The following is an 11721-nucleotide window of genomic DNA, read 5'->3' as shown; positions in this document are numbered from 1 at the left end:
ACAAGTTAATCATTTGTAGATATAATTAACTTCATTAGAAATACAAAATTTTACTTTAACATTCATATTAACTTATCAATTAACTTTAATTTTAACCATAAACAACAATAAAGAAAGATCCATTATAAGAGAAAGATACATATTAAACAATATTTACTATCATTCTACAAACCTCATAGATCATATCACAACACAATATTGATGATAAAGAAAGCTCTCAAGGACATTAAAGTTACTTCCTGCCATATAAGAAGAGTAACTTTTATTTTTCATGTAGAAATATAAATCCGAAGCTTCTAATTATGAAACAAAATGTAAACTAAAAAATAGTTCGGTTTTGAAGATTCTTTTATAATTTTTGTTTTCATGTTTTATCTATTGTCTCAGGTGGTGGCATATGCGTCAATAGGAGAAAGACAGAGGGTATTATGAGGTAAAAGGGAGTCAAAAGAACAACACCCGCCAAACAGCAGTCCCCGCTGTAAAACAACGTTAAGATAGAAAATAAAAACTACGGTACGGTCGGATAATATGGCCAAGCGCGCGCATGCGCGCGTGTCCACATCTCCCACTATAGATGGGCACGGCGGAGGTGGGGACGGCGCGTGGGGAGACCGAGGATGGCCCCACCTGAGGGGAGGGCGTAACAATGATGCAGTTAGCGAAAAACAAATTGATTTCAAGTCGTTGGGAGGGGAGACAAATGAGTCAGGTTTGCAAGCTTTTCCTTTCACTCTTCTTTTCTTTCTTCTTTCTCTCTTTTTTAACCTTTTCATAAAGCAACGCTAATGGCCACTCTTTAGATTCTTCTTCTTCTTCTTCTTCTCAACCCATTTCCTTATCCTTCTGTTCTTCTTCTGTTCTTCTTGTAACTCTTCAACTTCAATCCTGCTTTGTCTCTTTCACTTTTTGCTTACCTGCAACCGGCTTCAGCAGTGGTAACTCTTTCTTTTAATCACTCTCTTTGTTGGGTTGCTCTTATTTTTATGTGGGTTCTTTCTAGTTGTACTCTCTCTCTGGCATTTCCATTTGGGTGCATGCAACTCTTTGCTCTCCATTCACTCTCACTTTGCTTTTCATTTTTCTTTCTATTCTTTGCTTCAGTGGCCTTACTTACAAGTGTTGCCGAGTAAAAAGTAAGATTTTACCTTTTTATTTATTCTTGGATTTGTGATTGAAGTAGAACGGAAATTGTGGAATGTGGGTTGGTTTGACGATGTTCAGAAATGCATTTTTAGATGTTGGTGTTATTGACGGGCAATCCTTTTGTTTGATCTCGAATTATCAATGCTTTGGCTTTGTTTATCTCCTTTTTTTTCTTAATTTTTTTATTTATTTTTCATGTTTGTTGTGTAGATCTATGTGGTTTCATGGTTTTGCGTGTTTGTTGGGGGTAGGAGAAACCTTGTTTTTTTTTTAATCTGATTTTTGTTTCTATATGAGGAACTGCTGCTCTAATTTGAAACTTCATTTGATAATGTAGTTTGGTAAGATGAAGGCTTGTTGGCACGGTGACTGCGCTTGATCTCTCAACTTTTTACTAAATATAGGAAATAAATCACTTCAACGTTTTGAGATTAATAATCAACCACAACATAACTGTTACTTTATGTTATTGTTGCTTCTAATCTTTCCCTCTGACTATTACTAGTAATGGTTGCTGCTACGTCATTTTTCTTCTAATTAATCCCGTACTTTTCCCGTTTCTAGTTTTATATGAATTAATTGACAATTGATGTATTCAGTCACTTTTTCTGCTCAAACTAAATTGAGTCAAATGAGATGTTCATTTTAGTCTAAACTCATCTTGCATCTTTTATAAATCTAACTATCTTCGCCTCAAACTCTAATATTTGGTGATAACATTTCAAGATTCTATCCTCATTCAAAGTCTAATCTTTGGTAACAACACTTTTTTAAGTCTTTCTTTTCTCTTATCAGAATGAGGATGGTTTAATTTGCAATGTCATTCATAATTGGCAGTTGCAGATTATCGGCAACCGTGATGAACTTATGCTGCTTATGTTTTGATTGTAGTTTGATCACCTACTTGCATGAACATGAATTTGGCATGTCCTTCCCGCATAATCAAATGTGTTTGATGTGCTTCTTAAAGTTCGTGCATATGCATGAAGAAGAAGAGTGAATGTCTAGAGCTTGTTCAATCTGATTCAGCTAAACGAAGACATTTATTGTTTAACTTAAATTTTGGTTAACTTTTGACTACTTATACATTCTCTATCGAAGGCCTCATACTATATTGCAATATGTTTTTTACCAGACTACACCAATTTTCACCATGACAAAGATAAGTCCGGAAGTTGAAATCAAGATGCCAATGGAGGCTTTTCCGCCAGTTTCAGCTGACGTGAGCTTTATTTATGATAGTTTTCCGAAGTACAAACTGGGAGCTGATAATCAAATTCTGGATGATCCAGTTGAGGAAAACCAAGGTCCTTCATTGAAGGATGTTATTGAACAAGAAGCTTCCAATTTGTCAGACCAACACAAGCGTATCTCAGTTCGTGACCTTGCCAGTAAATTTGACAAGAACTTGGCTGCAGCTGCTAAGTTGTCTAACGAGGTTTCTGTCTCTATTATTTGCTTATGGTCTGCTATTTGATTATTTTCCTTTACTAAATATAAATATCCAATTTATTTTCAACACTCCCCTGTTCTGTCAAATACACATTAGTTCAAAGCAAAAATATAATAAAATTGCAGGTTCAAGTTAGATCTCTTTTAGATTTTAGGCAATCAGGAGTGCCATTGTTGACATAAAGTTTGTTCTTGACTTCAAATCATAGTTCATCCGTGTCTTTTTTGGTAGTTAATATGAGTCATTTTTCTTTTCTCAATTTCTTATGATTCCCCGTCCTCCGTTCTGTGTGAAAATTCAGGCAAAGCTGAGAGACGTTGCATCTTTGGAGGGACATGTTCTTTTGAAAAAACTCAGAGATGCACTAGAATCTTTAAGAGGTCATTTTGCAGGAAGAAACAAAGAGGATGTGGAGAAAGCTATCTCAATGGTTTGTTATCTTATCTTATTTCATCTTGAGTACACTACATTGTTCAAAGTTGGAAATGTTATCTCATTCCATTTGATGACCAGACAAAAATCAAGTCTTCACTGTCTTTTTTAGTTTTCTGACTTACTTTTTTGGAGCGTGTTTGGGAAGCTATTTCAAAATGCATGAGGAAAATTACTTTAACTCTTCAATTCATGTTACTGATGCTAAGCATTCATACTTAACAATATATTCCTCGTAGGTGGAAGCTTTAGCAGTTAAGTTGACTCAAAATGAAGGAGAATTGATCCAAGAAAAGTTTGAAGTGAAGAAGCTAGTAAACTTTCTCAAACAGGTCTTCTTCGATATCTGAATTTTTTGTAATTTGTTATACAATCTCCTTCAAAACTTTCTGCTATTTCATAGTTTAATTTACTTGACTAATTTCTGAATTTTCACTATTAATGCTTTGATCAAATTCCAAAATTCATTTGGATCTGTTTTTTTACATTTTGTAAAACAATAATTATACAATTCATGGTTTGACATGTGTTTGTGTATTATTTGCTAATAAACTGTTTCAAACTTTATTGTGGTAAGGATTTTGGCTAGTGTACCAAGTCCACAAGTAAAGTGGATTCTAAGTCCAAGTTTTGAAATCCAAGAGACTATCGCAGTACTTAATTTGTTTGTTACTTTTGCAAAATTAAATATTTTGTTTTAAATAAAGTAAAAATAAACAGTAAAATATAAATAGATAAAATAAAGAGATAAAGAATAAAAAAATCAAACTTTGAAATGAAAAGGTTGTTGCCCAATTGACACAAAGATTGTTAGGATAGGATGTGATAAACTAAGATGTAAATATGTTAGGGTTGAGTCTCACAAAATCACCTCTCATGTAAATTACTTCAAAATGAATATATCTTGGTAAATCCCAATCATATCATTAACTCTCTTAAATATTCAAATCTTAAAAGTCCTTAAGAAAATGAAGTTAAATTAATTGACTATAATCTCAATCCCTTGCAAATTATAACATATGAATCAACAATATAGATCAAGAATTTCAAAGATGCCTAATTACAAATCAGACTATTTCTAGCATTAATTCCAATTAGGTGTTTTTCACAACAATCTAGGTTTAAAAGTATTTTCCAATGTTAATCAAATCCCAATTAATCAATTAAAAGGTGACCAAACTAATACAAACTCTAGGCATAGAGAAGAATAATATAATTGAAATAATCTTCTGATAAATTTAAAATCAAGTGCTTACATGAGTTTGGATCTTATTACGTTCAATCCTAACAAAAAGAGAAAGTAGGCACTCATACTCACTAAAGAGTATTTTTTTATGATCTAAAGTTGATTTATGATGAATGCTTGGAGAGATGTTTTCCAGCCATTGCTTTGAGAATATAAGATCTTTTCTGCTCACCAAAAGTTCTCTAAAGCTTCTCACCGGGTCTTAATTTATAAGAGTTCAAATGTGCTGAAAGAAAAGATATTCATGGGCTTCTCATCTCCTCATTTAAGTTAGCAAAAGCCTTGCTTTAAGTGAAGGTCTCTCTTTAAATCTTCTTGCCTGATTGAGCTTGCTTAAGTGAAAAGATCCTTGCTTTAAGCAAATCTTCTAATGTTGCTAAATTAAATCTTCTCTCTTTTAACATCTTTGTCTCACTTTGAACAAACCATCAAGATTACTCCATTAATTAACAAGAATAAAGCAAAAGATAATTTTTTTTAAACAATAAAGTCCTAAAGATTAGAATATATGTTCAATGGTCGTTGTTAGAACACAATTATCTTATTGGATAAATTAGTTGAGGCATTCCAATGTCGTAGAAGGGTTCCCTTCACGCATTAAATTGGTTCCTTCCTTTTCAGGTCAACTTCACAAGATCATTGTTGTTCCCTTGACATTTTATGAATTAGGCCCAAACCACTTTCTAAGATGATAGCACAGCCTATCATAAATCCATTAAAAGGGTCACACTCACTATGTTATACATGTACCAAGTGTTGGATGTGAGGGGCGCATTGGGAAAAACTCAAGTCCCACATCAACTAGCGATGGTGCCAAAATACAACATATAAGTGGGGACAATCCTTACCTAACAAGCTGGTTTTGTATGGTTGAGATTAGCCTAAACTACTTTGTAAGATAGTGGAAAGGAAGTTGGTCACTCCAAAAAAAAATTGTGATATGTATTCTCTTCTAATTATAATTCTAATGTTTTGAAACCATGGTGATAAATATTCATTAAGAGTACTAGTTTTTCATTTAGACAACCATAAGCATTGCAATTATATTTCCTTCTCCGTGGCATTTTGAAATAGTTTTGATTTTCCCGTTCTTTGATTTATTAAATATCTTTTGACAAGAAAAATGGAATCCATCTGTGTTTTGTAGGCTTCTGAAGATGCTAAGAAGTTAGTTAATCAAGAGAAGTCTTTTGCTTGTGCCGAAATTGCAAGCGCAAGGTCAGTGGTGCTCAGAATTGGGGAGGCTCTTGAAGAACAAGAAAAAGCATCCCAAGCTTCTAAACCACAGGTACTAAGTGTTGTTTGATTAGGCAATTTTATTTGTGTACAATTTTGGATTAATGAATTCATAATCAAGCATTACTTTACAATATAATTATATTCAATTTACACGACAATCATATGTTTGGGTGTAGGCAAAAAATACTAAATAATACAATTTAAGGACAGAAAAGAGGGGTTTGTTCTCTGTGTATGATGGGCACATCTTGAAGATAACATTTCCTATAGGGATTGTATACGTTAAAGAATTCTTATGAACTTAATTTCCTCATCACCTATTCAAATTTGACTTAGAAAAAATCATTCTTTTATACATGTGAAAAAATCCAATGCTTAAAAATACTAAGGTAGGAGCGGTAAAAAAGAAAATATAAAGTCGGGTTTTCAGACTACCCTGTTTGTAGTTCTTTGCTAGTAATTTACATAATATCTTCATATCATGTTATATCATCCTTCATTTTGTAATGTTTATGAATGTGGAAAATCTCTGAAGATGCATTATTGATATATAGTTATTATTATGTTTAGTATGTAAAGTATATAATCTAATTTTCCTCATTGTTAGGATGTGGATGGACTAATAGAAGAGGTTCAAGAGGCTAGAAGAATCAAACTGTTACATCAGCCAAGCAAGGTGAATTGGTTTTTTCCCCCTCAATACTGTTTTAGTGGGTAGTTTTTGCTTAACTTCACTGCTCTTCATTTTATAATAATGATAATAATAGTAATAAAATTATCCAGATGTTGACAAGAAGAATTAACTCCAATTCTTCTATACTTTTGTAGTTACACCATGCTTAGATACTACATTTTCACCTTAATTAAACCTTTCAAAATGGGAAATTTTGATTTTGAAATATATGAAATGCATATAATTGTCATTAAATGCTGAAATTTGGTTTGAATTGTGTAAAATTGACCATACCATATCTGAAGAATTCTGGTATTTTAACATTTTGAGTTTAACGGATATATATGTTCAGTGTGAAAATTTTTATATTGTCAACCAAATAAAAATCAGCTTTAGTGTGACTTCTAGGGTGATTATTGTCAAAGTCAACAAGTTTATTATATATCAGGATAAAAAAAACTGTATATGTGGTAGTTTGTGATTAGATGATTGTAAACATACTTTACGCTGCCAATGCATATCCTTTGTTTCATTCTTTCTACTCTTTACGTGTGTGTGTGTGTGTGTGATATTACCAGTGCTGTTAATTAATATACTCTGCTATAGCCTATACCTGTATCCTAAATATATTTAAATTTCCATTTATATTCGTCATATCATTTGGGATAACTTGAACCAATGCATGTGCAATTAGGCACATCATTACTAGATTGTGTTACAATTTAAATATTCTTCATAATGGTGAAATATGACAATGTATGATTTCAGGTTATGGCCATGGAATATGAATTACGAGCTCTTAGGGACCAAATTCGAGAGAAGTCTATATTTTCAATTAAGCTTCAGAAAGAGGTTTGTTGATAACTAGTTTTACCTGCTCAAATTAACTATCAAATCTATTATCAAATTTACTAGATTTGATTGGGCAGTCTTATACATAACACGTGGTAGGACAATAGTAATTTATCTGGGTTAGCTCAAAAGTATGCTTTCCGACTGAGGCTTCTGGCATGCCCTAACCATGAAATGACTGTCAACTTTTTCTTACTTTTTAGTAAATTATGAATTAATCTTATAATGCATGGACTAGATTTCAGTTTGTTTCTTTTTTATTAAGGATAGATGTGTCCAAATTGAATTGGAAGGAAAAAATTATGGTAAACTGGCTGAAGAGAAAAAATAATTATTGTACCAGCAAAAAATATAATTCTTGAATGTGATGAAAATGGTGATAAGCAGGGAAGAAATACAAATTTTAATCATCTAAATTTGAACATGCTAATCTTTGACTGTTCCCTGTCTTTGTATGGTAAGTTTCTGTAAAGTCCATCTGTTATTTCATTTGCAAAGGAGAAACTGACTCAGTTGTCCTCTATTGTCTTGTCTCCCTCTTTTTTCTTTCAATTTGAATCAATCATTAATTGTTTGCTTGGATTATAGTAACCAAATTTTAGGTTCTTTTACCATTGTGAGGCTATTTTTTTTGTTTTTTTACCAAAATGAGGTTCGTTTAAAAAAAATTACAAAAATGGAGCAAGTCGTGCCAACTTGGCACGACTTCATATGCAGAAGTCGTGCCAAATTGGCACGACTTTGACACGTTAACATTTAGTAAAAAAGAAAAAAAAAAAGCCCCACTGTAGTAAAATAAACCCAAATTTTAACTCAAATAACATGTCTGGCAAAATCTTGATTTGGTCATGTTCGAATGATTTTGGTTCTCAAACCAACGTTTTGAATAGAAACTAATACAAGCTTCTTGTCTATTTGATAAAACTATGGTTTGCAAACTATAATTTATACGTGTTATAAATATACTTTTCTTGCAATAACTTCATTCATCTATGCCAGCTAACCATGAGCAAGAGGGACGAGGAAAATAAATCTCGCTTATACATGTTAGATGGTTCTGAAGCTTTGGGTTCATATCTTCGAGTCCAGCCTTGCTCAGATGAAGTGCCACATGTTTCTAAATGTTCCTTACAGTGGTATCGCTTGTCGTCTGAAGGCAGTTGGAGGGAAGTTATTTCAGGTAATTGGAGTCATGTCATCTACATTAAATTATTACTCATAATTATAAATGTACAAATATCATTTGTGTACCCAGTTTAGGAATATTATTATATATAATTGAAGAGAACAAATCAATTCATGATTTGTCTGGCTTATTCTTATGAGAATAGGTTAATATAATTAAGGGGATAAAATATTTCCTGAAAAAAAACCATTCATGTGCCTTTGCCTAAAAGCTTTAGCTTTTAGGATGGTTGGTCCTTGACATGGTATCAAACCCTTTAACTCAAATAGTGAGGATTCAATTTATCCTAACTGCAAATTTAGTTTACTAAATTAAATTTAAGGACAAGGTAAAGTGGACGAGTGTGCAAGACATATATAAATCAATTTCTTGGCCTCCACATGTTAGCTTAATCTTGTGGGTTGATTTCGTTTTGACATGGTATCGATCCTATTCAATTAAGTGGCTTGAGGAATTTTATATTCGGTAAATCCTCTTCAGTTATGTATCCTATTTTTACAATCCAACAAATATAACTTCTCAAATTTACTTCTGCCACGTTTAGCTGCTATTAGTTAGTTCATTGATTTTACATGACATATGGCTCCAATCTGGCGGTGGAATCTATTTTTATTTGTAACCTTTATAATGAATAATGTTTGCCATATCTTATTGACTCTGTTTATGCTGCTGTTTCTTTTACTGGGCTCCAGCTAGTTGATCTTGTTTTTTTATGATGTTTGAAGTTGGTTTCCCTTCATTTCTCAGGTGCCATCAAGTCAATATATGCTCCTGACCCCTCTGATGTAGGGAGAATCTTACAAGTAGATATTGTCTCCAATGGGAAAAAACTTACACTTACAACTAATCCCGTTCAAGCTGGTTAGTATTTTATGGCCTGGCCTTTTGCTTTTCCCAGCAAATTATTTCTGTTTCAAGTGTGCATAGTTGGGGATATGTTGTACCTGACAATATTTATTAATGCACCCAGAAGTAGAAAACAAAGGCTTACAGCTACCTATCTGTGTGTAACAGTTTCAGGACTCGGAAGCCATGTGGAGTCACTTCTACGAAAATCTAATGCTGATTTTAATGTATGTTTTCTACATCCTTTCTAGATTCAGTAGTTTAACTATTTCTGGCAGGAAAGGCTGTGGAAAAAGTGTCATTTAATTCAACAAATATTATAAAATATCTGTTTGTCTTCTCACAGTTATTTCTAAAGATGGTATTTAAAAGCAGATTTAAATTCTGTTTGGTCCTATAATTCAACAAACATTATAAGTCTTGCTTACTAGGTTGAGAAATTTGCTCGTTAGTTCTTGATGCGGGATTCCAGACCCTCAGATGGAACACCCCTTTCCTATTTCCGTTCATGTACTCTCTCATAGCTCCCACACACCCTATATTATAATTGTTGCAAACTTGCAAGCAAGTTTTTCAGTATTTGGTGATAAACCATAAGTTATTGATATGCCATTCCTGAGTTTGATAAAGGTGGATGCTATATTTTGTAGCCAGAGAGCCTTGCATTCCTTGAACCATTCTGGTCTAATGAGTAAATTTCGTACATGTGTTATAACTCCCTTTAATGTTTCATTTTTTGTATGTGTAACTATGTACTTCCGCCTTTTCACACACTTCTTTTATCTGCAAAAAGCAGGAAGTTTTGGTTTTGGTAGCGGACATTTTGTGGGAAAATAATTCTGAGTTTGTATTGGACTTTCACAGGTAGTTATTTCTCAAATGAATGGAAAAGATCACTCATCCCACTCTACTCATTCATTTAATGTGGGGAGGATGAGGATAAAGCTATGCAGAGGTTGGATTACAAAAGCTAGAGAGATTTACTCCCCATCAATGCAGGTACTATTTTGGCAATCAGACCTTGTTCTTGTGTCTGACAACATGAAAGTTAAAGGCTCTTCATCTGCCCCCAAATTCACACATAAGAATTAACACTTTCAGTGTCAATGTCTTCCCAGTACAGAATTACTCCTTGCTATTCTATATTTAACACAGACAACCTAGATAAAGAATAAAATGTTTTTATCGAATTGCAATAGTTCATTGGTGTACTGTTTTTTTTATGGTTTATTATCTACTTAAGTGCTCTATTTGAATACCCTTTAACTAACATTTTTATTCAACTATAGCTATGTGGAGTTAGAAGTGATGTCAGTAATGCAGCGAAGGCATTGTTTTGGCAAGCTAGAAAAGGTCTCTCATTTGTATTAACCTTTGAATCAGAGAGAGAAAGAAATGTAGCCATCATGATTGCCAGGAAATATGCTCTTGATTGCAATGTATGCACCCTTCTCATCTGATTCATGTGTTGACTTTCTTGTCTCATTCTTTAGATCCTACCTCTATCCAACATGACTGCAGTTTTATTTATTTTTAATTTAAATTCACTAAAATTCTCAATTTCAATCAAGTATTAGTTTTTTTATACATACTTTGCTCCCAAATAATTTGCTCTCTATATATTTGTAGGAGATAAAAGTAATGCATTTACTGAAAGAGTGAAGTATTGTAGTAAAATTGTTTCAATAAATGATAAAAGTAGCACTTCCTCTATCACAATCAGTGTAGTTTAAACAATTTTATTAAAATACATCATTTTCTCGATAAATGACATCGGAGACAAATTAGTTATAAAAAAAATAATGCTTTGATGAAAAATCATACATTTCCTTTTTGAAATGGATCCTTTACTTTGATGCAAGTTAAAAATGGTATTTGTTTTCTAAATGACAGGTTGTGCTTGGTGGGCCAGATGATCTAGTGTAGAAGCAAAATTAACTGAGTTCTTCCTACAAACGTGAGGTTTATCATACTCTTGGTGTGAGTATACATGTGTGGTATTGTTAAAGAAAGATGTGATTTCATATTTGTGATTGGGTTTCCACTAATTGAGTTGCATTGTTTTAGGCATGTTTTTTTATTTGCCTAATCATGTTGTTCCAAGCTCAACCTTTTATAATTATTAGTTCATTTGTTCATTGTGGCTAATTTGCATGTGCTAGTTGTTTTGTAATGTAAAGCACATCCCAAACATGGTATATACCAAAATTTCTTAAAGATTATTGGCAAGTAAATTTGCCATGCATCCTTAAATTGGGAACAAAGTAGTGATTAACACCCAAGTGAGTATTGCTTAAGGATAAAAATAAACTTTATCTTTAGATGTATTCTTTTCTTATTACTAAAATCCATTGATCTAATGGTTCCATTGTTGCTAAAAGTAATAAAAATTGTAGTTGTAAGTAATGAAATTTTGTAAACAGTGAGAATTGAGTATCATTCTTAAAGAGATGTGTGCTGTCATCTTAATTAATTATCAAGGTGGGAAGTTAGTAAATCAACCTAAATTTTCACTAAATAAACATTGAATCCATAATTTTAAAAAATAAATTACCTTTTTAATTTTATTATTGTTTATTTTTTTCAATTTTTAATTTATTATGAAAGATTAGTAAGTCAATTTCTTTTAACTCGTTCAACTTTTAAAT

The 11721-nt window shown here is 32.5% G+C and overlaps 1 protein-coding gene across 9 annotated transcripts; it reads left to right on the top strand.

Moving 5' to 3' along the window:
• Positions 1-457: 457 nt before the first annotated feature.
• LOC137813910 (stomatal closure-related actin-binding protein 3-like) lies at positions 458-11326 on the top strand. 9 transcript variants are annotated; one of them, XM_068616385.1, is made up of 14 exons: positions 682-938; positions 1105-1136; positions 2282-2584; positions 2901-3029; positions 3271-3363; positions 5425-5565; positions 6124-6192; positions 6958-7041; positions 8041-8221; positions 8975-9088; positions 9242-9300; positions 9938-10072; positions 10363-10512; positions 10967-11326. In XM_068616385.1, the coding sequence occupies exons 3-14, from the start codon at positions 2300-2302 to the stop codon at positions 10997-10999; spliced, it is 1473 nt and encodes a 490-aa protein (XP_068472486.1). In that variant the 5' UTR covers positions 682-938; positions 1105-1136; positions 2282-2299; the 3' UTR covers positions 11000-11326. The 9 variants fall into 9 exon arrangements, with proteins under 9 accessions (XP_068472478.1, XP_068472485.1, XP_068472486.1 ...); XM_068616381.1 differs by having other exon boundaries at positions 702-938; positions 2038-2584; XM_068616377.1 differs by lacking the exon at positions 1105-1136 and having other exon boundaries at positions 458-712.
• Positions 11327-11721: the final 395 nt, after the last annotated feature.

The sequence above is a fragment of the Phaseolus vulgaris genome, chromosome 1, assembly GCF_000499845.2.
Source record: "Phaseolus vulgaris cultivar G19833 chromosome 1, P. vulgaris v2.0, whole genome shotgun sequence".
NCBI lineage: Eukaryota > Viridiplantae > Streptophyta > Magnoliopsida > Fabales > Fabaceae > Phaseolus > Phaseolus vulgaris.
This window is presented reverse-complemented; position numbering and strand designations above follow the sequence as displayed.

Coding starts and splice junctions, on each gene's coding strand:
- LOC137813910 (XM_068616377.1), top strand. CDS start 650: ATGATGCAGTTAGCGAAAAACAAATTGATTTCAAGTCGTTGGGAGGGG. Junction 8,222..8,974: donor TTGGAGGGAAGTTATTTCAG/GTAATTGGAGTC, acceptor TTCATTTCTCAG/GTGCCATCAAGTCAATATAT. Junction 9,089..9,241: donor AACTAATCCCGTTCAAGCTG/GTTAGTATTTTA, acceptor TGTGTGTAACAG/TTTCAGGACTCGGAAGCCAT.